At 33.9% G+C, this 27,391-nt stretch overlaps 1 protein-coding gene across 1 annotated transcript; it reads left to right on the top strand.

Annotated features, from left to right (window-relative positions):
- Positions 1-16,956: 16,956 nt before the first annotated feature.
- Positions 16,957-22,600, top strand: LOC140881223 (protein NETWORKED 4A-like). The gene is made up of 3 exons (XM_073286360.1): positions 16,957-17,197; positions 20,012-20,120; positions 20,559-22,600. The coding sequence occupies exons 2-3, from the start codon at positions 20,012-20,014 to the stop codon at positions 22,271-22,273; spliced, it is 1,824 nt and encodes a 607-aa protein (XP_073142461.1). The 5' UTR covers positions 16,957-17,197; the 3' UTR covers positions 22,274-22,600.
- The last annotated feature ends 4,791 nt before the right edge of the window (positions 22,601-27,391 follow it).

Below are 27,391 nucleotides of genomic sequence, written 5' to 3' on the forward strand. Positions count from 1 at the left end.
CATCACATAAACAATAAGAGTACTCATGCGACCTATTTCAGCATAAGTTGTTCTACTTACCGGGATAAAATTTTGGACCACTAAGATCGACTTCGCCAAGTGAAAATAAATTAGGTTCGAATTTTTCTTGGATTAAGAATCATTCCATATTAATTTGAAACAATGCCAAATATTTACGAAACAAATAGAGAAGCACTTGGTTATAAGAAACTCATTTTTCGCACCAATGCGAAGATGTTATGATTTGATGCATAACACACATTATGATGCTTATGATAAGATTTTATAATCACATTATTTATCGCTAAATTACATTGGTATTGTGGGGACCTCGGGTTGCTAATTTTTTCTTAGGAAAAATTAACAATTAATTCCCGGGTCCGTGCCCAAGTTTATAAATTTATGAAGCTACTGATTTCATTCCAGACCACACGGACCCCTACACGGATCTTGGCACGGGGTCCGTGCCTTTTCTTTTCTGCACATAATTAAAATCAGCGGGGGTACACGGACCCTTACTCAAAATATGCACGTGGTCCGTGCCCTGCTACAAAATTCAAAAATTAAGCTTTTCAAATCTGAAAACTGATACAATCTATCATATAAGCTTTTCAACATGATTCTATATCATTGACATGCATTTTATCATCAATCTAAACATTTGTAATACATGGAATCTTAAGTATAAATCAATACTCAACAACAATGTATACAAAGGTTATTGTTGCTCTAACATGTTTACCAAATGTCTAAAATATATGTCATCTGCTTAAAACTTTACTCACCACTTCTAATCTGTCAATCTCGAGCTATCCAAGTCATGTCTGACTTGCTCATGCCCCAACCTGATGCAATGCACACATACAAACAAAGCAACAGCCGGATAACTCCGGTGAGAATAAATCTCAGTATGAATGACATGCATATACATCATATAAGCATAATAAATCTATATGCTATAATAATCTTAAATCTCAAACATGTAAGAACATGTCAATCATAGAAGCATAATCGAATCTTCATTCATATAACATAACTATTCATTTACAGCAATATCAAATCAATCATATAAATACATTCATATCTTGAATGACATATAATCACATGCTAGCATTTATAAACACATATTCTAAACCATAGAAATTTCTAGGTTAATGCATAAATGCAATGCATGTTTCAAGGAATATGCTATCAAATCTGATACCAATAAACCTTAGTTCTTGGGATCCCGGGGAAATAAAATCTTTAACCGACCACCAACTTACCTAATCGAGGTGGCGTTAAATATCTCAAATCCTATGACTTTGGTGCAACTATAGTAAGTCTTCTAGCTCTGGAAATAAATCTACATTCCGTGCCACTCAACTATAACCCTCCAAACGTTATATGCACTCTAGGCCAATCAACCCTCTGTGCTTTTCAAGGTAAGGTTCAAGATGAATGCAACATAATCTGTATGCATTAATACTGTAAAACATATTGAACACTCAAATCACCTAATCAAGCCAAGCAATAAAAAACAACAATTCATATGAACGCATATAAACAATTAAGTATGTGATTTTAGGAAAACTCAAAAACCACCATGTTCTCGAGTTGTTCTACCTGGCGAAAATAATGTTGAATCATACCTTTGATCTGGATTCAAACATCTTGACTCGGTGCAAAGTCTTGCAATTGCTTATCAATAAAAACTTGCCAAATCTGTCATCAAATGATGTTCTTATCAATCGGTGCTACTTGAAGGTGTTCTTGATTCAACTTCAACACTTCAAGTCATTTGAACTTGACTCGTCGATTTGAATTATATAATATTCGATTCAATATCGTTATAACCTATTCAAGTCTGAAATGAAGTATGCAACAATATCATATCAATTCCCACACTCATTTCAATTCATCAAGGCTTAAACAACTTCAAATGTTGATCAAATGATCAACATTCCAATTGACAACGCCGTAATTCGAAACCGAAAATTCCAACAACTTAATCATCATCTAAACATTGATATATAACTCATATCATTCCTATTTCATTGCTGTAAATTCGAAATCAACATCATGTATTTCTAGGAATTCATCAAATATCAACCGACGACGTAATGATTCGAAACCGGAAATCCCAAAGGCTTTAACATCTTCTTAACAAGCATTTAAACTCAATATCATCACAAATTCAGCAACTTACACACGTGACCAGCAGCTCACATTTTCAAAAAATATTCGATAATTCAATAACATGTTCAAACGACGATCTTTTCTCGATCCGTCTTAGATATGCTATCGTCTTATATGCTAGAACATGTTTATACAATCAAATCTTAATTCTAAGAACATCATAAAATTCAAACATGGTATAACTTCATAAAACTTACGTCAAAACGTAGCACTCAAAGCCGTGATCGCAATTATATGATCAATCGGAAATTCTACCTGGCGGATCAATTTTTATCGGAGCTTGAAAGGTTGAAAATGGACTTGGAACCCTTCTCATTCTTCTCTCGGTTTTCTTGGCTGAGTGGGCTGAGATTATGATGCATTCTATCCACTTTACACGTTTTTATGGCCAAGTTTCAAGGAAATTGCATTTTGGCCCCTGAACTTTGACCTAATTGCAAATCAGTCCCCGAACAAGAGATTTAATTCAATTTCAATCTTAAATAATTTAAGAATAGTAAAATTTAATTCTAAACTCTAAATATTCTCAAATTAAATATTCTCGAATTAAAATTAAATCATTTCGGACCTTATCGCATTTTAGTCCTTGAATTTTTCAATATTTGCAAATTGGCCCTTGCTCGGATTTCATCCTCAAATTCAATCCTTGATATTTATAATCTTGGAATTCACATCTTAAATTCCATAAATATCAATTCAAATATTTTTAATCTTTTAATTTAAGAATTTCGGATATTAAAATTTTAAAATCCAAAATATCCTCAAATTAAATATTTTTGACCCGAAATTTAAATCTCTAATTCTGAAATTTCTCAAATTCATATTTTCTCATATTTAGAATTTAAATCTTAAATCCCGTAATTAATAACTTAATATTTTCGAGCCTTACAGGTATTGATCACCTTATGTCATGTGTGCAACTTTTACTAATGTAGAAGATAAATGTATTGCTTATTATTGAATGGAATCATATGTGGTGATATCATTCAATGTCCAATGTTACAATTGTGTAACTAGATGTAATTATAAACTTAAAAAATTATTGAATATGATATTTAAGCATCGATTAGCCTAATTTGTACGCTTATATTTGAATTTCACTATTAAAATAACATGTGTGGTCATAGAGTTTGGAACAACACATGAAAATAAGATTACACATGCGATCTAATTTAACATAAATTGTTCTACTTATTGGGATAAAATTTTGAACCAATAAGATAAACTTTTCCAAGTGAAAATAAATTAGGTTCGAATTTTCTTGGATTCAGAATCATTTCATATTAATTTGGAACAATGTCGAATATTTTAAGCACAAATAGAGAAGAACTTGGGTATAAGAGACTCATTATTTGCACCAATGCGAAGATATTATGATTTGATGCATAACACACATTATGATGTTTATGATGAGATTTCATTGTCACATTATTTGTCGTCTAATTACATTGGTATTGTAGTGACCCTGCATGGAATCACCTACTAACTGACAACTAATAGCTTGCATTAAACTTAATACAACAAAAAAAACTTAAAAGAGTAAAACGTGCGGAAACATAATCCATAAATTACATATCAGCTTAGTAAAATATATCCAGGCTTAATACTATAGTGATACAACCATATCGAAAAACTTAAAAGTAAACATTATACAGCTATATCGAATCCTGCTGTATAATTAACTCCTCAAGGCTCCGGCTCCCTAGTCCTGCCTTGAACTACCAGCTCCGTCCATCCTGCGACCTGCCCCGTGGAATAGGGTGTCCAAGATAACAACTAGGACGTGAGCGCTAACGCCCAGTACAGTAAACATATGTATATAATGCATGCAACATGATGACTGGTAAAGGGTCATCTGAAAAGTCATGCTCAGTACCGATGCCACATGAGTGCTGCCACCGCGCGGATCAACCTCTGGGTGCAACCACACTCATCTAGTACACCAGAGTAGTCAGACATACATGTCCCTGCCGTCGCGGTACTCTCAGTGACAGACTATCGAGTATAGAGCTGAGCGGCTCTATAATCAGGTATAACAAGGTTTAGGCTCAACGTGTATATGCACATGACATATGAATATGGAAAACGGTAAATCATATATCATGCCATATAATAATGTCAAATAAATGCAACATATAAACATGTATACTCACTGGCACATTCGTACCTCTAGGCTAGTTCAAGTAAAGTAGGATCCTAGGTTCCAAGCCTATATTCAAAAGTTCACCGTATCACTACACAAGTTCTATAAGTCTTAACTAAGCTAATAAGTACTCCCAAAACTTAAATAGATTCCCGGACCATACCTTCGTCCGTAGTAAGCCCTTTGATTTCGCTGACTCTGGATGACTATAACAACTTCTTTGTTATTCCAGAATCTCACTATTACCGATAGGGCCCTCAAGTGTATAACTCGCACTATAAAACTGAAGAAGGAAACTCGGGAATTCATAATCAGAAATGAATCTGAAGGCCCCTATTTATAGGAAATTTTCCGGTCAAGTTCGGACCCTCCGAACTCGGGTTCGGATCGTCCAATCCAACTCACTGCCTGCATGCGAGACACGTCGATTTCGGACAGTCCGATCTCCCCTTCGGGCCGTCCGAAGTGTCCAATGCTTGACACTTGTCAAAATTCTCGGCTGAGTAATCCTGCCTACTTGGCATAGGTGAAGTTCGGGCCGTCCGATCCTAGTTCGGATCGTCCGAACTTGCCTTAACTCCGAAGTCAACAAGCCATCTTCGGAGCCCCCGAGTTGCTGAGTTCGGATCGTCCGAACTGACTAAAATATTGACAATCCAATTCTTGATTCTGAAGTCTGATTAAGCCCTGGAATTGGTTAATTACTAACGCTTAATCATGTTTAACATATTATTATCTTAAAATGAAATCTGAGTTACTACATTCTCCCCACCTTTAGATATTTCGTCCGCGAAATAAAATCTAAAGACAATTCAAGATAACAATATGAAACATCAAACCATGTTTTATTACAACAACTGTAATTACATCTTTACATGGTAATCAAAAGTACAAAGCAAACAACTCAGGATATTCCGCTCGCATACTACTCTCGGTTTCCCAAGTTGCTTCTTCAACGCCTTGACGTTGCCACTATACCATCACAAGTGGTATAGTCTTGTTCCGAAGAACTTTCTCCTTCCTGTCTAGGATACGGAGTGGTCTTTCAACAAAAGATAGGTCTGGCTCTAGCTGAACATCAGTAGACTGAATAACATGAGATTCATCATCTATATACTGTCGAAGTAACGACACATGAAAAACATCGTGTATATTGGAAAGATATGGCGGTAACGCCAAACGATATGCGACATCTCCGATCTTCTCCAATATCTGGAAAGGCCCAATGTAACGAGGTGACAACTTGCCTTTCACACCGAATCTCATCACCTTCCTGAAAGGTGATACTCGCAGGAACACATATTCACCAGGCTCGAACTGAAGTGGCCTGTGGTGAATATTAGCGTAGCTGGCTTGCCGATCTTGAGCAGCTTTGATCCTCCGCTTGATCAAATCTATCTTGTCTACAATCTGCTGCACCAACTCAGGACCCTGGACTTGTCGTTCCCCGACTTCATCCCAGAATAACGGAGTAAGACATCGTCGACCATATAATGCCTCAAAAGGTGCCATATCAATACTATGATGATAACTATTATTGTGGGAAAATTTGATCAAAGGTAACTGATCCTGCCAAGATAAGCCAAAATCCATGACAGAATAACGTAGCATATCCTCCAACGTACGAATCGTCCGCTCTGACTGCCCATCAGTCTCTGGATGATATGAAGTGCTCAAACTCAGAGTGGTACCCAACGCCTGCTGAAAACTACCCCAAAAACGTGAGGTAAATCGCGGGTCTCTATCACTAACTATGCTCACTGGAATCCCATGTAATCGCACTATCTCCTGGATGTATAAGCGTGCCATGCGATCATAAGAATACTCCCGGTTGTAAGGAATGAAATGTGCTGATTTTGTCAAACGGTCAATGACAACCCAGATAGCATCACACTGACGTGAAGTCATAGGCAAGTGGGTGACAAAATCCATAGTCACGTGCTCCCACTTCCATTCGGGAATCTCAAGATTCTACAGTAATCCACCTGGTCTTCGGTGTTCAGCCTTGACCTGTTGACAAACCAAACATCTTGAAACAAATTGATATACACTCCTCTTCATCCCTTTCCACCAGAATCTAGTTCGCAAGTCCTTATACATTTTCATGCTTCCAGGATGAATAGACAATATACTTCTGTGAGATTGAGATAGATTATCATTTCTGAGCTCCGCAACATCAGGTACAACCATTCGATTCGATAAGCATAATAAACCATCTGCTTGAAAATGGAATCTAGATGTATTAACTCCATTGGCTAGACGTGCCAAACGCTGAGTCTTAACATCAGATATCTGAGCTTCCCTGATCCGGGAATACAATGCTGACTCAGATAATATAGTATACAAACGAATTTCATTTCTTCCTTTCTTGTGCTTGAGTGTAAAACTCAATGAACAACGCTCTTGAATCATATGAGATAATTCACTAGTCTGAAGTGCAGAAAGTCTTACCTGCTGACTCAAGGCATCAGCAGTAAGATTAGCAAAACCTGGATGATATTTGATTTCACAATCATAATCCTTCAAGAGATCCATCCAGCGTCTCTGTCTCATATTCAGCTCCACCTGAGTGAATAAATATTTCATACTCTTGTGATCCGTGAATATCTCAAATTTCTCGCCATAAAGATAATGCCTCCAAATCTTGAGCGCAAATACAATGGCGGCTAACTCGAGATCATGCACTGGATAATTATTCTCATGCGTCTTCAACTGTCGAGAAGCATAGGCAATAACATGTCCATATTGTGTTAGAACACATCATAGCCCCTGACCAGAGGCATCAGTGTAGACAACATAACCTCCTGATCCAGAAGGTAGAGCTAGCACAGATGCAGTAGTAAGACGTCTACGCAGCTCGTGAAATGACTCCTCACAATCCGAGGACCATTTGAAGGCAACATCTTTCCGTGTAAGCTGTGTCAAAGGCCTGGCCAACTGTGAAAAATTCTCGATGAACCGACGGTAATAACCCGCTAGCCCCAAGAAACTACGAATCTCAGCAACCGTCGTCGGACGAGACCAGTTCAGCACTGCCTCTATCTTACTAGGATCAACAGATATTCCTTCACTAAAAATCACATGACCGAGAAATACTACCCGATCAAGCCAGAATTCACACTTGCTTAATTTCGCATACATCTGCTTATCTCGTAACGTCTGCAAAACAATCCTCAGATGTTGTGCATGTTCATCCTTTTCATGAGAATAAACAAGAATATCATCAATGTAGACGATGCCAAATCTATCCAGATATTCCCGAAATACTTGATTCATCAGATTCATAAAGACTGCCGGTGCATTCGTCAAACCGAATGGCATCACCAGAAATTCATAATGCCCGTATCTGGTCCTAAAAGCAGTCGTAGAAATATCTGAGTCTCGTACCCGCACCTGGTGATATTCTGATCTCAGATCTATCTTAGAGTAGACAGAAGTACCCTGTAATTGATCGAACAGATCATCAATTCGCGGCAAAGGATACTTATTCTTGATGGTGACATGATTCAGCTGTCTGTAATTAATACATAATCGCATCGATCCATCCTTCTCCTTGACAAATAACACAGGTGCTCCCCATGGAGAAACACTCGGACGAATATATCCCTTATCAAGAAGATCCTGCAACTGCTGTTTCAATTCCCTCATCTCTGTCGGCGCCAGATGATAAGGTGATCGGGATATAGGCGTCGTTCCTGGTACTAGATCAATACCAAATTCAACCTCTCGAACCGGAGGAAAACCAGAAATATCTTCAGGGAATACATCAGAAAACTCGCTGACAATCGGTAACTGATCGATACCCGGAATACTCGTGGACATATCAACTGCATAAATGAGGTAGCCCTCCCCACCTGACTCCAAGACATGACATGCCTTCAGAGCAGATACAAGTGGCATCGGAGGTCGCGCACCCTCACCATAAAAGTACCAGCTATCACCCTCAACCGGATGAAACTGTACCAGATGCTGATAATAATCCACAGTAGCGTGATACAAAGTCAGCATATCTATTCCCAAAATACAATAAAAAACTGTCATCGCTAAAATCATCAGATTAGCAGACAACACATGACCCTCAAACTTTAGAAGGCAACCCATCACTAGACGCTTAGTTACTACCTCCTGCTCCATCGGAGTAGATACAACTAAATCTATATCTAATGATACATAAGGTAATCTATGTCTCTTAACAAAACGGCTAGAAATAAAGGAATGCGATGCTCCAGTATCAATTAAAACAAGTGCAGGAATACCACATAACAAAAAGGTACCTGCCAACATGCGATCGATTCCCTCAGTAGCCTGATCCTGAGACAGAGCAAACACCTGCCCTTAAGTCTATGGACGGTAACCAGAAGAACTCTGTGGTGCTGGCTGCTGACGTGGAAAAGTAAAAGCTTGAGATCCAACCTGTGATCCCGATCCACTAGCAGAACCCATACGCTGAGGACAATCTCTCAGCGGATGTCCCTGCTCACCACAAATATAACAAGCACTAGTAGCTTTCCTACATGAAGCTGCAGGATGCTTCCCACCACAGTGGCTGAAAAACTCCTCCTTCTTCTTATTCTTCCCAAAACGGAATGTACCTTGTGAGCCACGAGAACCAGACAAAGTAGTAGTAGTAGGAGAAGAAGACATAGGTCCAGATTGCACAACAAATTGAGCCCTAGGCCCAAGAGATCCACTAGGCTGCCATGGAATCATCAACAGTGCCCGCCTATTGCTGTTCTCCACTTGACGGCAACGGTTCACCAAAGTTTCATAAGATGTCGGATTATCACATATGACAACTTGTGAGTAGATATCTTGATTCAGGCCTTGCAGGAAGATATCATACTTGGACGCATCACTGTCATTGATATGAGGACTGAAAGGTAGCAGATCAAGAAATCGTTGCTGATATTGATCAATAGTCATTGATTCTTGCCTCAGAGTCAGCAACTCCATAGATCGTGTCTGTCGGACAACTGGAGGAAAATATAGTTTCTGAAACTGCTGACAGAAATCCCGCCCAAGTCACCTGTCCTCTCTCTGTACGTGCCTGAGTAGCTTTGGCATCCCACCATAAGCGTGCTCGATCCTCTAGAAAGAATTCTAGAACTTCCAATTTTTGCTCTTCAGTACACTCAAAAGCTCGAAACGCACTCTCGAGTTTAGACATCCAACCTCTTGCTTGTTCAGGATTCTCGCCTCCCACCAAGGGTTTCGGTCCTACTTGCATGAACTTATTAATAGAGTAGCGACGTCTACCCTCATGAGGACGATATCGATCATCATGATGGAGATGGTGACGATGATGATGACCACCTCCCTGGCCAACACTACCGTGACTCTCGTCAGCCATATCCTAAAAAGAATTGCACATTAAAATCCCAAATGCGCAATAATTACTTAAGACTAAACTAAATCCCAAGTACTAATTCCCAAAATCTATGCATGCTCTGATACCAAAAATGTAGTGACCCTGCATGGAATCACCTACTAACGGGCAACTAATAGCATGCATTAAACTTAATACAGCAAAAAAAACTTAACAGAGTAAAACGTGCGGAAACATAATCCATAAATTACATATCAGCTTAGTAAAATATATCCAGGCTTAATACTGTAGTGATACAATCATATCGAAAAACTTAAAAGTAAACATTATACAGCTATATCGAATCCTGCTGTATAATTAACTCCTCAAGGCTCCTGCTCCCTAGTCCTGCCTTGAACTACCAGCTCCGTCCATCCTGCGACCTGCCCCTTGGAATAGGTTGTCCAAGATAACAACTAGGACGTGAGCGCTAACGCCCAGTACATAAACATGAGTAAACATATGTATATAATGCATGCAACATGATGACTGGTAAAAGGTCATCTGAAAAGTCATACTCAGTACTGGCGCCACATGAGTGCTGCCACCGCGCGGATCAACCTCTGGGTGCAACCACACTCGTCTAGTACACCAGAGTAGTCAGACATACATGTCCCCGCCATCGCGGTACTCAGTGACAGAATATCGAGTATAGAGCTGAGCGGCTCTATAATCAGGTATAACAAGGTATAGGCTCAACGTGTATATGCACATGACATATGAATATGGAAAACGGTAAATCATATATCATGCCAAATAAATGCAACATATAAACATGTATACTCGCTGGCAATCTCAGTCAATGTGTACGTACCTCTAGGCTAGTTCAAGTAAAGTAGGATCCTAGGTTTCAAGCCTATATTCAAAAGTTCACCGTATCACTACACAAGTTCTATAAGCCTTAACTAAGCTAATAAGTACTCCCAAAACTTAAATAGATTCCCGGACCATACCTTCGTCCATAGTAAGCCCTTTGATGTCGCTGACTCTGGATGACTATAACAACTTCTTTGTTATTCCAGAATCTCACTATTACCGATAGGGCCCTCAAGTGTATAACTCGCACTATAAAACTGAAGAAGGAAACTCGAGAATTCGTAATCAAAAATGAATCTGAAGGCCCCTATTTATAGGAAATTTTCCGGTCAAGTTCGGACCCTCCAAACTCGGGTTCGGATCGTCCGATCCAACTCACTGCCTGCATGCGAGACACGTCGATTTCGGACCGTCCGATCTCCCCCTTCGGGCCGTCCGAAGTGTCCAATGCTTGACACTTGTCAAAAATCCTGGCTGAGTAATCCTGCCTACTTGGCATAGGTGAAGTTCGGGCCGTCCGAACTTGCCTTAAATCCGAAGTCAACAAGCCATATTCGGAGCCCCCGAGTTGCTGAGTTCGGATCGTCCGAAGTCCTCTTCGGATCGTCCGAAATGACTAAAATATTGACAATCCAATTCTTGATTCTGAAGTCCGATTAAGCCCTGGAATTGGTTAATTACTAACGCTTAATCATGTTTAACATATTATTATCTTAAAATAAAATCTGGGTTGCTACAGGTATATATTGATCATCTAATGTTATATGCACTACTTTGACAAATGTGAAAGATGAATGCATTGTTTATTATTGAATGAGATCACATATGAAGATATTATTCATTGTACAATGACTACAATTGCATAACTAGATAACATTATTAACTTTAAAAATTATTAAATACAATATTTAGACATTGATTAGCTTAATTAGTAAGATGAAACTTATATTTGAACTTTACTATTAAAAGAACATGTCTGATCATGTTGTTTGGCACAACACGTGAACAATAAGAGTACAAAGCATAATTCAGCATAAATTGTTCTACTTACTGGGATAAAATTTTAGACCACCAAGACCAACCTTGCCAAATGAAAATAAATTAGGATCAAATTTTTTCGGATTCGGAATCATTCTATATTAATTTGGAACAATCTCGAACATTTACGGCATAAACAAAGAAATAATTGGGTATGAGAGATATTCATTCGATGTATACACACACACGAAATGTTATGATTTTGTGCATAACACATATTATAATGTTTATAATAAGTTTTCATTTTCGTATGAATTGTCGTCAAATTACATTGGTGTTGATCATATAATGTCATGTGCACTACTTTGTCAAATATATAGGATGAATGTATTGTTCATTATTGAATGAGATCACATATATATGGTGATATTATTCATTGTACAATAACTACAATTGCATAACTAGATGTCATTATAAAGTTTAAAAATTATTATATATAATATTTAGACATGATTAGCTTAATTAGTAAGATGAAAATTATATTTGAACTCTACTATTAAAAGAGCAAGTCTGATCATGTTGTTTGACACAACACATGAACAATAAGAGTACAATGTGACATAATTCAGCATAAATTATTCTACTTACCAGGATAAAATTTTAGGCCACCAAGACCAAATTTTCCAAGTGAAAATAAATTAGGATCAAATTGTCCAGGATTCAGAATCATTCTACATTAATTTGGAACAATCTCGAACATTACGACATCAACAAAGAAACAAGATAGACTCATTATCTCTACAAACACACGAAGATGTTATGATTTTGTGCATAATACATATTATAATGTTTATAATAAGTTTTCATTGTTGTATGAATTGTCGTCAAATTACATTGGTGTTGGTCATTTAATATCATGTGTACTACTTTGGCAATTGTTTAAGATGAATGCATTGTTCATTATTGAATGAGATCACATATGGTGATATTATTCATTGTACAATGACTACAATTGCAAAACTAGATGTCATTATAAACTTTAAAATTTGTTAAATATAATATTTAGACATTGATTAGCTTAATTAGTAAGATAAAACTTATATTTGACGTCCACTATTAAAAGAGCATGTATGATCATATTGTTTGGCACAACACATAAAAAATAAGAGTACAAATGCGAAATAATTCAGCATAAATTATTCTACTTACCGGGATAAAATTTTAGCCACCAAGACCAACATTGCCAAGTGAAAATAAATTAGGATCAAATTATCCAGGATTCAAAATCATTTCATATTAATTTGGAACAATCTCGAATATTTACGACATAAACAAAGAAACAATTGGGTATGATAGAGTTTTTTTTATCCCTTTTTTTTTCGGAATAAAAAAAATTGGATATGAGAGAGACTCATTCTCTGCACACACAAAAAGATTTTATTTATGTTTTTATTGTCGAATGAATTGTCATTCAAGTACATTTGCACGCCTGATCATGGAGTCTGGCACAACACATTAACAAAAAGAGTATACATGGGGCCTAATTCAATATAAATTGTTATATTTTCTAGGATAAAAGAGACTACCGATTAGTACCGAATTCGCCAATTAGTACCAAATTAATATTAATTAGTAAATATCAATTAGTGTATACCTGAAATTTTAAATTTTACAACAAATTTTGTATTCAAATAATAGTTTGACTATGAATACTCATTTATATCAATTTGTCATTCATAAATGAACCAATAAAAGAATTTTTGAAACAACAAAATTTCATAAACATATTGCATCTAATTCTTCCTACAACCTCAATAAATAAAAAATAGCATGTACCAAAATCTAACATAATATATTACTCATGTGTCTAGCATCATTCTCAACCACAACAATAAATTTTAGCAACAAAAAGTCTAAATAAACCATAATTACAAAATAATTTCACATGATAGATAAAAATGATTCCCAACAAATAGTTTCTCGAATGTCTTGATAATCTCTGGATCTATGATAGTACCATCATAATCAATCTCAGCCTTCTTTATATGTGCCATGAATATCATGTCTCACCAACTTTTTGTCTTTTCACACTTTGCAATAGTCTTACTCTACCCTATAATCTCTTTGCAAGTTGCTTTGAATAGTAGAAGGATTATAAGAGATCTTCACATCTCAATTTTTATTTCACCACATTCGCGATCTAATATATATCGGCTCTACGATTTCATTTGCTATATAGCTTTTTTCAATGCATGCATCCAATTTTCGATCCTTAATTGTGTGTCTTCCTCACGAACTCTTATCAATTTAATATAAAATTAAAAATATCAATAAGAAACAATAATTATAAAATCTCATATATAAGGTACATAATGTAAATAGTATTAGTACTAATACATTGATCAAATATACAAAACAATAATATCAAAACATAATTTCAATCTTAATATATGTAACATAAACCATGATAAAAAAAAAAAAAAAGCAATATGACCACACACACAAAGATAGATATATTACCTCTCAAAATAAAAAAAAATGTTGAGATGTTAATGTTTGCTATCTGCCCTCAATTCGATCATTGTGAGTTTCATTCACATGTACAGATTAATCATAATAAGGACATTATCTTCATCTTTAGAAACACGAACATCTTATGACGTGGTGATATGTATTGCATAATCATGAATTCCAAAGAAATATCTGCACGTTTTCTGTCGAAGCTCATAAATATATCCATTAAAATAAACCCATTATAGATTGAGATCACAAACATATGTTTTTTTGTATTTATAACAACAAAAAAAATCAAGGTTGTAAGAACCACTTACAGATTTTATTTTCAACATAATCAATAAAAACATAACCTTCAATACAATAAGATAAAAAATGAAGATCGTGACTTTATTCATAACACATTATGCAACAACAAATATCACAAAATCACACTTTTAAATAGCAGGTTCGAATATTATAAAAACTATCTATATAATTTTTATAATCCAGTACTAAACTATAAAAATTGACAACAAAATCGTTATAATCAAGAATAATAACGAATTTCAGATAATCAATCAATAATTGGTTGAGATGAACCGCAAACCCACTGAAAAATGTAAAAACCTAAATATTGGCCATCAAATCTGTATAATTCAAATGATGTACGAAACTTCAACATAACCCCTACACAATAAACACAAACCTCAAACAATCACTCAATTAAAAAAGATTTAAAAAAAAACAATCATCAAGATGAAATTATATCTAAAAAGTTTCTTAATTTTTCAGCAATAAAAAAATAAATAATACCTTGAAGTTGTTGTTTGGATGTGGACTCTTCACAAAGATTTTCAAAATCCGACACCTCTTCACTTTAAACTCCTTTTGCCTCATTTTTTACACAAAAATTCGATGCAAATTTATAGATCGTTGCTGGTTTAGCCATGAAAGGTCAAGTAGAAGGAGGTTGGGGAGACGGAAGATTGGAAGGATAGAGAATTATATTAAAAAAATATTTATTGTTCAAATGAGCATTGATGAGTTTCAATAACATTTGAGGGCAATTTAGTAGTTTCAGCTCAATTAGGGAGCTCAAACAATTGTCAGTGTTTTGTCAGGGAGTTGAAAGAAAAGAATTCTGACGCAGGGACTGACAACAGAGTTCAAGTTTCTATCAGAGATTTATTGAACATTTTTCGAATAAAGAACAACAATATTAACATTAATCTATACTATCTATATATACTAATGCATAAAACCCTAAAATAACCACATTGGTCTAATTAATGGATGGACAAAATTATCTCTTACTACTTATAACAACTTTCTTTCAAAATTATTTTTTCAATTTAATAATATAAAAAATGTTTATTATTTTTAGATGAACATAAACTATTTATGCACACGAATTGTCGCGTGTGTAGATTATTAGTATTAAAAATTCCTCTGGCATGATAACGTTAATTTTATTATAATTTATACAATATCAATATTTATTTCTATTATTTAATAATAATATTATTATTTGTTGAGTAGCTATTATTCTAAGTTATAGTTAAAAAAATTTAATTGTATTATTTTTTATTTCTCGCGTACCAATAATTAAAACGAAATAAAACCATCATTTTCTCATTTTTATCTCCTCATTTTAAAGTTTGATTTCATCAACACCTTGTTCAATTATAATTAATAATATAATATACCAATTATAAAATTTTTTGAATGACATCCATATATCAAACAAAAATAATTGAAATCCTCATAAATTTAATTTAAATTTAACAAAATTTGAAAATTTCAATATATAAAACCAAAATAACTAAAAATTATTTAAAAATTAAATTTAACAAAATTTGAAATTTTCAATTCAAATATTTGATTTGATATCAGACCAAGTAATAAAGCAAGACCCAACAGCACATCGTGGTGGGATTTTCATTTTTCCTTCTCGTCTTTTATTATTTATTTATTTTTATTTATTTATTCAATTCACGTGTCCCTCTCAGATAGTCTCAGACTCTCAATAATGATCCTCTCAGTATAATGGAATATTTGTAATAAAATAATACAGCATGTAAAAATATTACATTTAGATCATTATCTTAATTAATATAAATTTTACTTTCCAATAAAAAAGCGCAAGAAATAATATTTACGCCCTTTTTATCTTTTATAAAACATAGAACCCAACAAAGTCAAAATTTATATTGATTTTTCATAATTTTTATTCGTAATAATATGACAATCAATATTTTAAATATCAAGATAACATATGATTAGATGTGATCGAGGATCTTAGGATTTAATTTCTTTTTTATTATTGTAATAAAAATATTATAGTCGGTCCAAAATCAAACAGCTCATTTGTAGATTAAGCAAACGATTCAATGCTGTAAATGGAATTTATTTTTGTGAAAAACCGTAATTAATAATTGCTTTAACTTAAAAATTATATCATAAACCAATAATTTTAATAGATATATACATTAAATCAGAATTACTGATATTTAAGACCAATTGTAACTCTGAAATCAATGGCATAATATAATTTTCGAATGATTTCGTTTTCAAAATTCAAATCCGTTGTAACCACAAATTTATGACGCCTTGATAATTAACCATTGATAATTATAATAAAAGTTACTTACACATATAATTAAACATTACTTTTGAAATTAAGAAACTATGACGAATATAATTTTGTATATAACTAATCAATTTCATTATACACATAAACACAACTCAATAAAATAATTCCAAAAACACCACAAGCATATACTTTTAATGAATAAAAATAATAAAACACGAATAATTACAAGCAGGAGGCTGATTAATTTGGTAGGAAGATAAACAAAATGTAATAACCATAAAATATTACCAAAAAAAGAAAAAAAAGAAAAAGAAAGCCAATTAATTAAAAGACAAGAAAAGTTTAGACTAAAGGACAATATAGTTCCCACCTCGCTAAATCTCGAAATGCCATGTTCACAAAAATTGGGATTCCAGTCTTTTCCCACCGTCTCTCTCCCTCTCTGTGACCAAATACATCCAATTCAAAACCAAACTATTCAATCTTTTCTTCAATTTTTTTTTGTCTTTCTTGCTACAGATTCAGATTCAGATTCTTCTTTTTGTTCTTTCTTTCTCAACCTTATAATTTCAGGAGGTTTTGAATCCTGATTTCATCTTTGGAAGAGACAAGAAAAACACCATTAAAGGTGAGAGCTTTACTTATCAATACTCTGTTTTCCTTCTTCCCTATGATTCTTGAAATCTGGGATTTTGTGGGTTTGAATTATTATTATTGTTATTGTTATTGTTATTGTTACAACTAAATAATGGAATCTCTTACATATTTACTTTTGTTTTGTTTGATTTGAAAAATTATTATATATATTGGTATCTCTTAATCTTTGATCTGAGGTTTGTATGAATGGGCAGTGGAGAGGTCTCTTTCACTGTGTCAAATTTGAAAATCTTCCCAAGCCCACATATTTTCTTGAAATCTAAATCTTTTTTTTCTTTCAGAATAAATAAATAATATATATATGCTTAATTTAAATTTTTTTGGTACTTTATTTTCCTGCCTTTACGCGCTACATGGGCCATATGATTTTTTTCAATTTTCATTGATTTCTCGGACAACTTTTTTCAAAGGCAAAAAAAAAAAAAAAAAAATTTTAAATAAAAAGAAAAGGTTTATTCAGAAATTTGTGATCTTGTATTATAGTTACTCTGGCATTTTCTAGTTAAAATAGAATTTTTTTTTATCAATAGAAATAGTTTGTCTAGTTTTGTTTTGTTTTGTTTTTTTAATTACATATACCCTGGAATTGCTAAAAACATCATGTTCAAAATTTGAAAACATAAAAATAATATATATATATATTAACAGCTGGTTTTCAGTGATTTTCACATGTAGCATATCTAATTAACCTTTGTTATTTTAAGGGTAATAAAAAGAATTATTATAATAATTAATTGAAAAAACTAAGAAATAGTGAACCCGGCGAGGATATAGCTGGAAGTCTGTAGTTTGAACAGATGTGCTCATCTTCAAGCTTTATTTTTAATTTGTTAATTAATTGTTATTTTATTACGTGTATCTATATTATATTAATTAATATTGAATTTATATATTTTATTTTCTATGTGACTTGTCTACGCGCTTTAGCGATGAGGTAGTTAGCACGTACTATTTTATTATTTTTTTTAAAAATTATTCGAGTAATTTTTTTTTCCTGAAAATATATTTTGAGAAGTAGCTTACAAAATATGTTATGCGATTGGTTGAGTGTTCGGAAGGAAATATGTTTTAATTGTAAATATATATGTTTGCCTGGATGTGTGCTGTGATATCTAATCTTTTAATTGTTAGTTGTTACGTGATTCTTTTAATCAAAAATATTTTTTAAGTGTGTTTTTAATTAAATATTATGCTTTTAAATTTATGTCATAACATAAAGTAAGAATCAGGGATTTACTAGAATATTGTAATCCGTCAATAGAAATGGCGGAAGATGATTTTGACGAAATTATATACTTTTAAAATGATGTATTGATGTGGTTGGTAGTCTTGAAATAAAACAGTTATGTTCTACCGACTACCAGGGCGGTAGGCTGTTGAATGACCTGCTCGCTTGCGGGAGGGCTACTAAATGGTCTGCCTAACGCTAAAGTTAATTTGATCACTGGATTAAATTCTCTACTTCATTTTGTGCTACACAAATATATATGGTGTAGCAATTTCTGTAAAAATTTACTTGCAAAACAATGAATATTAATGGCCTATTATATCATATATAGTTAAGTAGCAGAAAACGGAGTGGAGAATTTCATTGGTATATTCTGATTCTGAAAGATACAAACATCTATGGTTTCGCCTGTTTAATGCTGTCACACCTATAGTTACAAACATAACCATTATAGTGATCGGTGATCCTGACTAGTTCTAATTAGATGATAAATTTATGACTTTACCACTTCGCATAAATTTAGTTTATTATTTTTGGAAAGTTGTTTGAATTTCTAGCATATTTTTGGTTTGAAGAATCTAAGTCTCAACTGTGTGCAGGCCTCATAATTTTCTTGCCACATATTAATATTCTATCGAGTTTCTACTTTCTTGGCCGGCACTAAATTCAGTTGCCATTTGGCTGGTGTGAAGATGCTTTCTATGTTATTTTTATCCTTTTGGCCACATGAATAGAATCAAAATATACCTTGAGGTGTCAATGCGTCGTATATTTTTTGTGTCAATTCGTGGAGTGCTTGTACTAGTAGCTATAAGAAAAATCGATGCCACTGTTATGGAAATGTTCAAGGGTGTAAGTCAAGCCTCTCTAGATGGATATCACTTACTTGTAAGTGCTAAGTAGTCAAGCCTCCTAGACTTTATGGTTACTCCACAACATCCACATGGAGCTGATTCGAGAACGCAAATTCATATCCATCTTTCAGAATCATGACGACCCTCTCTAGATGGATATCACTTACTTGTGTTTTTCAACTCATGCACCTTAATCAAGTTTATGATGCAAACATGGAGCAGTTTATCAGTATTTGACCTAATGGTAGCGATTTTTCAACTCATCATTCCACCGCATTGGTTCTCAACGCGAGAACCAATGTAAGGCTGAAAACTTGAGAGGAGAGGCCAGATCCAAAAAACTAGTCATAAGCTAGAGAAAATCCAAAGATCAACCTTCTGGTTTGGCGAGCCTCTCCCAAACTTCGTTGTCACTCTACAATTCGTGTGGAGCTGATATAGCGACATAACAATAAATTCGAATGATTAACTGATGGGTATTTCTTTTTATGACTTAATTGTATTGATTTTCTCCCTTTTCGTTTTTCTTCTTTGGGTTTTTGCTTCACCTTTATATAATGACATTAACTTGGTCCAAACCTAGCTTCAATTCTGCTAATGTGTTCAAGAAATATTTGCTGCAATCGTCTTGGAGTCAATGTTCGACATGTTATTATCTTCTTTTGTTTGTACTTTTGATGTGATCGTTGTCACCCGATTCCAGATGAAATCGAGTAAAATAAAGAGGATGGAATCAAAAAAGTCTCACTCCTGGTGGTGGGATAGCCATGTCAGTCCCAAGAACTCGAAATGGCTGCAGGAAAATCTTGAAGGTAAAATATTTCAAGACTCATTTCTCTGCATTCTAGACATAACAATGTTGCATAAACTTATATCTCACCTTGCAAGTATATGACTAATCTACCTCAGGAAATGCATTCGATTGTTACACTAGATAAAATCTTTAGTTCTATAGGAGTCGGAGAGAAAAGATTTTGTCGAATCATGAATATCAACATTTATGTAAGCAACCAGTTGGTTAATAGTGAAGCATAATTTTGCGTTATTACGACTTGAGTTCGAATCACATCATATATAATATATTAAAAATTTGTCACCACTTTTATTAGCTCTCTACTACGAAAATAGTGTTAGTAATGTATTACTTGGACAACCCTATTTATATTTGTTTGTTAATGAAAATATTTTTTTCCAACATAGTTTGCTTAGTCGATTTTGTGAAGAATTGACACGAAGGTTGTTAATTTCAGAAATGGATCAACACGTGAAACGGATGTTGAAACTCATAGAAGAGGATGCGGATTCGTTTGCCAAGAAGGCCGAAATGTATTATCAGAAGAGACCAGAGTTGATCAGTTTAGTTGAAGAATTTTACAGAATGTATCGTTCATTGGCGGAGCGGTATGATAATGTGACTGGTGAACTCCGAAAAAACATTCCATCAGATCTTCAATCGCAGGGCTCTGGAATATCTGAGGCAGGATCCGAACCAAGGTTAAGTCGTCGAAAATCTGGTCCTCGTGCTGCTGGATTCGATTTCTTTCTTGGAAGTGGCGGAAGTGGCTCGGACTTGTATAGTAAAGAAGGAGACGAGTCGTCTACTTTGGACTCAGAGTCGGAATCGGAGGATTCTTCTGTGAACAACTACTCGAGCACACCTAGTAATGATGACGAACAGGGGCTGCGGAGGAAGATTGTGGAGCTCGAAGTCGAGCTTCGCGAGATAAAAGAGAAGTCTCAGATGCAACGGGATGAGGTTTCTGATAGTTTTTTCAAGAAAAGCCGCGATGAAAATTCAGTATTTTCTGCTGAACTGGTAGCATCATATGAAGAAGATCTGAAGGTAGCAAATGAAAAGATTCGCAGATCGGGAGAAGAAATTACCCACTTGAAACTTGAGCTCCAAAAGTACGAATGTATGAGCGATTCAAACAAGTTTCTTTCTGAGGATGACGTAAAGCAGAAAAATCCGAGTGCCTTGAATTCTGTTACCGAAATCCAAGAAAGTGTCGATAGCGAAAAGAACGAGGTTTTGGATCAAGACAACAAGATTCAAACGCTCGGGGATGACCTTAGAATCACAGGACAGAAGCTTCATTTGGCAGAGGACGAAGTTTCAAACTTGAGGCAAGAACTAATCAGCAAGGATGCCTCAATTCGGAATTTGCAAGATCAGCTCAAAACAGCATCTAAAGATGTTTCCGGCTGGAAAACCAAACTCGAGAAGGAGAAACGGGAGGTCTCAAAGCTACTGGATCGAATAGGGAGGTACAAAAACAATCTTTCCGATCGTGATCAAGAAATACGGGGACTTAAAGAAGCTATATCCAATGCCAATAAGAGCTTATCTGAAGAAAACGAACAACTTCAAGCAGAGATAACTAGAATTTCGAAGGAGAGAACTTATTTGGAGGATAATCTAAAAGATATGGATTTACGTTGCCAATTCTTGGAAGAAGACATGAGACGAGTCAAGTCTGAAAAGGCCGAGTTGCAAGTTGTATTCGAAGCTCAAATTCGCCAGTTGGAAGCAGACATTACCAAGAAAGATGAACAACTGGAAGAACTAAAGAGAATCCTCGAAATACTCAAGCTTGAAAACAACACGCTGATGTCTGAAAAAGATGATTTGAATTCCAAGGTTGCAGCACTCGCGGAAGAGATTCATTCAAAAGAAGATCATGTCAACCAAATCAAGAATGACTTGAATAAGCTTCAAATGGAGCATGTTGAATTGATTTCTGGAGCAGAGGAGGCACGTAAAATGGTGAAGGAGATGAGCTTGAAAGTTGAGGAACTAGAGACCATGGTGGACAAACAAAAAGGAATCATTCTTGAAGGTGCGGAGGGAAAACGAGAGGCGATCCGGCAGCTTTGTTTCTCCCTCGACCATTACCGGAGTGGGTTTCATGAACTTCGAATGGCTGTTATCAGGCACAAACGACTCCCAGTAAGAGTATCGTGATGCTTCACTATCTTTTCCACTTCGAGCATCATTTTGCTCTGATGGATCTACTTTTTCGCATCAAAGCGCACGTGTAAGTTGAGGTTTCTTTCATCTATACGCCCGTAGTTGGTTTGCATGAATAGTTGAGGTTTGGTCTTTACTTGTATAGTTAGTTGGTCGTGCCATTGCTGATCTTGATAGAATAAACAGCATATCCATGTGCATCAAACATATTCTTTATGTGATTTTGTTTTGTGGTAAAAGGGGAAGCCATAGATGTTACATGTACCCTATTTATGAAATCTTAATATCAAGAGGGAGTGAAATGAAGAGTTTTTCTTGTTATTTTAATTTAAAAAGGTGAATGAAACTAAATAAATTTTGTGTAGATACATGCCTGAGTTATAGTCTTTCTGATAAAGTTTTTAGAGAAGTTTACGCAGAGAAGAGTGCCCGAACATCTCGGTATATATAACATAAAATCTCCCAACGAGTGCAATGGTGGACCGGTGAAAACATTTCAAGGTACCACCTGTTCTAGCTCCGTTGCTTTTACGACTACCTAGAGAAGATAAAACGAGATAATGGCACATGAGATTAGAAATCATCAGATAAGTTTGTTAGATTTTGCGAGCATTGTGTGTTTGGGAAACAAACACGACTAAAATTTAGCAAGGCTGTTCATAAGATCATCAAGGGAGTTTTTGATTACATACAACTGATGTTTGGGTGTGATGTTCTCATGAATCTTTGTTAATGATTTATCTAGATGGGTACGAATTGATGAAACATCTTAACGCTATTCTTAAGTTAATAATTCATTGTACTAAATGATTAAAAAGCTGAAGGGGAAATTGCAAGTTTCTTCTGTCATTTTGTGATTTTGGTATTTTATGTTTTCAAATTTCAGTTGATCTTGCATGTTTCGATTTTTTTTACAATTTTAGTCATTTTTCGTTGAAAATGTTGACGTGACATTAGACACGCCAATTCTACATCAGCGTTGCATTGTTGTCATATCAGCGAAACGTTGGAAAAAGAATTAAATTGTCAAAAAATAAAGATAACGTACTGAAACTGAAATCTGACATCATAGATGATCAAAATCGCAAAATGATAAACATACGAGACCAAATAAGCCATTTTCCCAATTAAAAACTTAATTTTAAATTTCTTTTATCTATCATCTTTAGCACTAGCTTATCTCGTTTTTCCAAGTTGAAAATCCTAATATACACCAAATACTAAAACAAACAGTAGAGAAAAGTGAATCTTTTAATTCAACGACTTGAAACAACTCGAGAGATTGTCAAATACCCTGATTGATCCTTGATTATCTGACTGAGAACTTGATGTGAGGGCTCTTGAGAATATTCAAATAAAGGGTGATCGAAATCTTTCTCGAGAGAGAAAAATGCAAGCTTGTAAGGTCGTTTAGTAATCCAGAAAAATATGAATGCTTTTGAGTTAATTGTTCAAAACTTCCATGATTAATAAATGCAAAAACAACTTTGTCTCGGTCTTTATTAATTAATCGCAGAATGCATTAAATGCAAAAACTACTTTATGTAAAATCTGTAGCGCAAATCCTTGTTTTTCTTAAAATACATTTTGATCTTTATTTATTGTGCTTGATTGGTAGAATGACGTTGGTAGGTATGATTGCCTTGTTCTTTGCGAGAACGAATGTTTATATGATTTGAGAGCTTCTTCTACCATATGGCTAGAGAACGTAGGAACTTTTAAGCCATCGGTTTTTTAGAGCTTCCATTTTGTAACTTGTTTGGGAGTGTTTGGAATAGATTGTGTTTTTGTAGAAGTGATTAATTTATAGATTATAAAAAAGTTAAGAAAAATCAAAAATTGGTAGTGTTTGAAAACAAATATGAAAATCTAAAAATCAAAGTTGTGTAGTGTTTGATAAATAAGTGATTAGAGTGATTTTAACAATGACCTTCTTATTATAATCACTTTTGGAGAATCATAATCACCACATGATTAGCTTTTGGATTTCAATTAAGTTAAACATAAGCTAACACTTAATCTAGGTTTAAGAAACACACAAAAATGATTTTTTTTAAGCCAAAAACTAACAATCACCTTTTTTTTAGTGATTGCAAACACTCCCTTAATAAATTGAAAAGATGACTCGAATAACAATTATATAATATTTGTGAACACCAAAGATAAATGATCCAAAATTATCACTTTTGGAGTAAAAGTCAAAGCACAATAAAATTTCTATTTTTTTTTGGAAGATGAATTTCTATAACTTAATACTATCAAAACCATAAAACTTTATAAATTTAGAGATATATTGATTAAGAAATTGATAATTTATCATTTCAAACATTACTTTTTAAATTTTAGAAATAAAAATATTTGTGTTTCACTGGTCTCTGTATCATGTTCCTTGAAATTTATTATTATTATTATTATTATTATTATTATTATTATTATTATATATATATGAGTAAGTTATATTCATTTGTAATACTTAAATAATGTTAATTATATTTTATAATCAAATAAATTTCGCTCTATAAATAAACAACAATAAAATTAACTTTCATGACAAGATTCTATCATTTTAACGCGAAATTTGATATATATCCCACAGATTCGAGTAATGCAGTGGATTGGTGGTTGGGTTTAGGTGTGATGATGGTAGTCCCCATCAATGGGTAGTAGGTGAACCCCAAAATATTGTCCTATTTCTTCACCTTTGAATTTACATCCATCATCACGACAATTGAACTTGTATGATTGTGATTGTCTTTCATTCTAAAAAAGTTACAAAATCTATATACATTAATATTTAATAACAAAATAACTTTTGGACAGTGCTAAATGGGGTTTTGTACATGCCGCTCATAGGGTACTATCCTATGGGCGACGTGTCCCCCTATGATAGGTCCAAATCAGTGGGTTCCATTCATTTGAATCAATCAAAATCCGACACGCTACCCACAGGACACTACAATGTGGGTAACATCGACATCGCCTAGAATCTGGCCACCCAAAATAGAGTTTTTGGTAATTTTGAGGCTCATTATTAAGGGTATTTATGTAATATCACATTTTATGTGACAATTATAACATTTTCACGTATTATTATATTTAAATTTAAAATTGTATCTCTCACCACATTAATTGATTGCATTTTCAAAAAAATAGTTGAAAAAACATCCAATGATCTCCTATACTTTCTCCTACATATTTAAATTTAATAAATAAATATTTTATATTATCTATTACTCAAAATAACCACTAATATCTTTTCACTTATTGTTTTTATTATAATCCAATAGTATCTAGTATTTATGAAATATTGATATATAATAAAAATTATTGATTTAAAATAAATTTATTTTAATTTAAAAAATATAGCACTATAAAAATATATATATTTAAAATATATTTGTACGTGAAAATATTTGTAGTTTTCATTAAAAAAAAGTAAATGCATATTGATTAAAATTTAAGATAGTAAATTTTTTAGCTAAACTAGTTCGACTTCAGCTTGAGAAAATATTATAAAAAATAAATTATTATAAGAAATATTTAATTATGGATATCAATATTTCTATTTCTAAATATAAAAATTAAAAAAAAATCTTCTTTCATCAAATTTTAGCATTTGTGCAAGTATTAAAATATCATATTAAATTATAACAAAAAACAAAAACATTATATATATTTTATTTTTTTCGTTTTAGAAAAAAACAATAAAATCTTTCTATGTGATGCAAAAAAAAAATCAAGTGCATTAATTGTTATTACTATTTGTTGTTATTAAAGGATATAATTTTATTCATCCATTTTGCTCTTACACGTGACTCAATTAACCATGTTTTATCAATTTATTTTAAAAAAAATTCACACGTATTAGGTGATATTAAATAGATCATTAATATCAGTTATTCAATTAATCACGAGGTATACATTAATTCGAGATAATTTATACAACTTGTATACTTATAATATTATTAATACAGATAACTTTTGATGTACGTTTGTTGGGATCGGTTCAGAGGGTAGAGGGGGAGTGAATACACTCTGAAACTTTTCTTCTTCTTCTTCAAAATGATCAAGTGAGGTTTAGTTCACTTAATCTGTTTTCTCAACTTCTAAAACGGTTTGAACAACTTAAATAGTGCGGAAATAGTTCAGAGGTTTTAGTGATGCAAAGTTTATAATGCAATGTATGAGCAGAATGTAAGATAAATAGCAGTAAAGACTAAGACACGATTTATGGAAGTTCGAAGGCTTAATCCTTCTACGTCTCCCCTTCTTCCACTTAGGAAGGAATTCACTAGAAGACTTTGGTTATTACAACGTCTTGTAATACACCCACTTCAGACTTAGGACTTATCCAATGCCTAATCCAAAACTCCTAGATTTACACAGATAAGATTCTCAGTTCTTATCAGACTGGTGGAAGCTTTCAGAGTAGCTTCAATTCTCTTCAACAATGAGTATAGTTGAGTTGAGCTTCTCAAACTGCAGAGCGGTCGAGAGGCTTGAAAACCCTAGGATGATCCTTGACGATCAGATATGTGAACTGTAGGCGAGGGTTTATTTGAGCAGCAAATGAATGATCTTGTAAGTGTGCTCAAGTATATCAGATGAGGACTTCTGATATTATTCAAGTGATTGAGTTGATTGAGATTTTTCTGAATTGCTTGTCTCTCTTTGTTGTCTACTCCCTTTTTTTGTTGTTGTTCGTTGTCTCACTTCTTGAGCAATCTTCCCTTTATATAGGTCAATCATCAACGTCTTTATTTTGAACGTTCTGATGCTGCATTGAATGCACATTTAATGCTCATAAATGCATTGATGATTCTGCATGAAGATCGTACACTGCAGACAACTTCCAGGGTCCAAAACTGGAATAAACGGTCGAATGCTTTATCTGTAGTCATTCTGTGTTTTTGCCATTTTGGTGCAACCTGTTGTCTCGATTGCAGGAGTCAACATATCTTCTGACACGCGGTTCTGCTTTTAATAAAAGATCTTGCAAAGAACATCTTGTCACAGGTACTTGTCTTGAGATATCCTGAAAAGCAGTTGGCATTCTACCTGTAGAGATATTTGTCCTCTGCTGGTTTGAATAACCAGTCGATAAGCTTGTGA

This window comes from Henckelia pumila, chromosome 2, assembly GCF_033568475.1.
Source record: "Henckelia pumila isolate YLH828 chromosome 2, ASM3356847v2, whole genome shotgun sequence".
Classification (NCBI taxonomy): domain Eukaryota; kingdom Viridiplantae; phylum Streptophyta; class Magnoliopsida; order Lamiales; family Gesneriaceae; genus Henckelia; species Henckelia pumila.

Coding starts and splice junctions, on each gene's coding strand:
- LOC140881223 (XM_073286360.1), top strand. CDS start 20,012: ATGAAATCGAGTAAAATAAAGAGGATGGAATCAAAAAAGTCTCACTCC. Junction 20,121..20,558: donor GCTGCAGGAAAATCTTGAAG/GTAAAATATTTC, acceptor TGTTAATTTCAG/AAATGGATCAACACGTGAAA.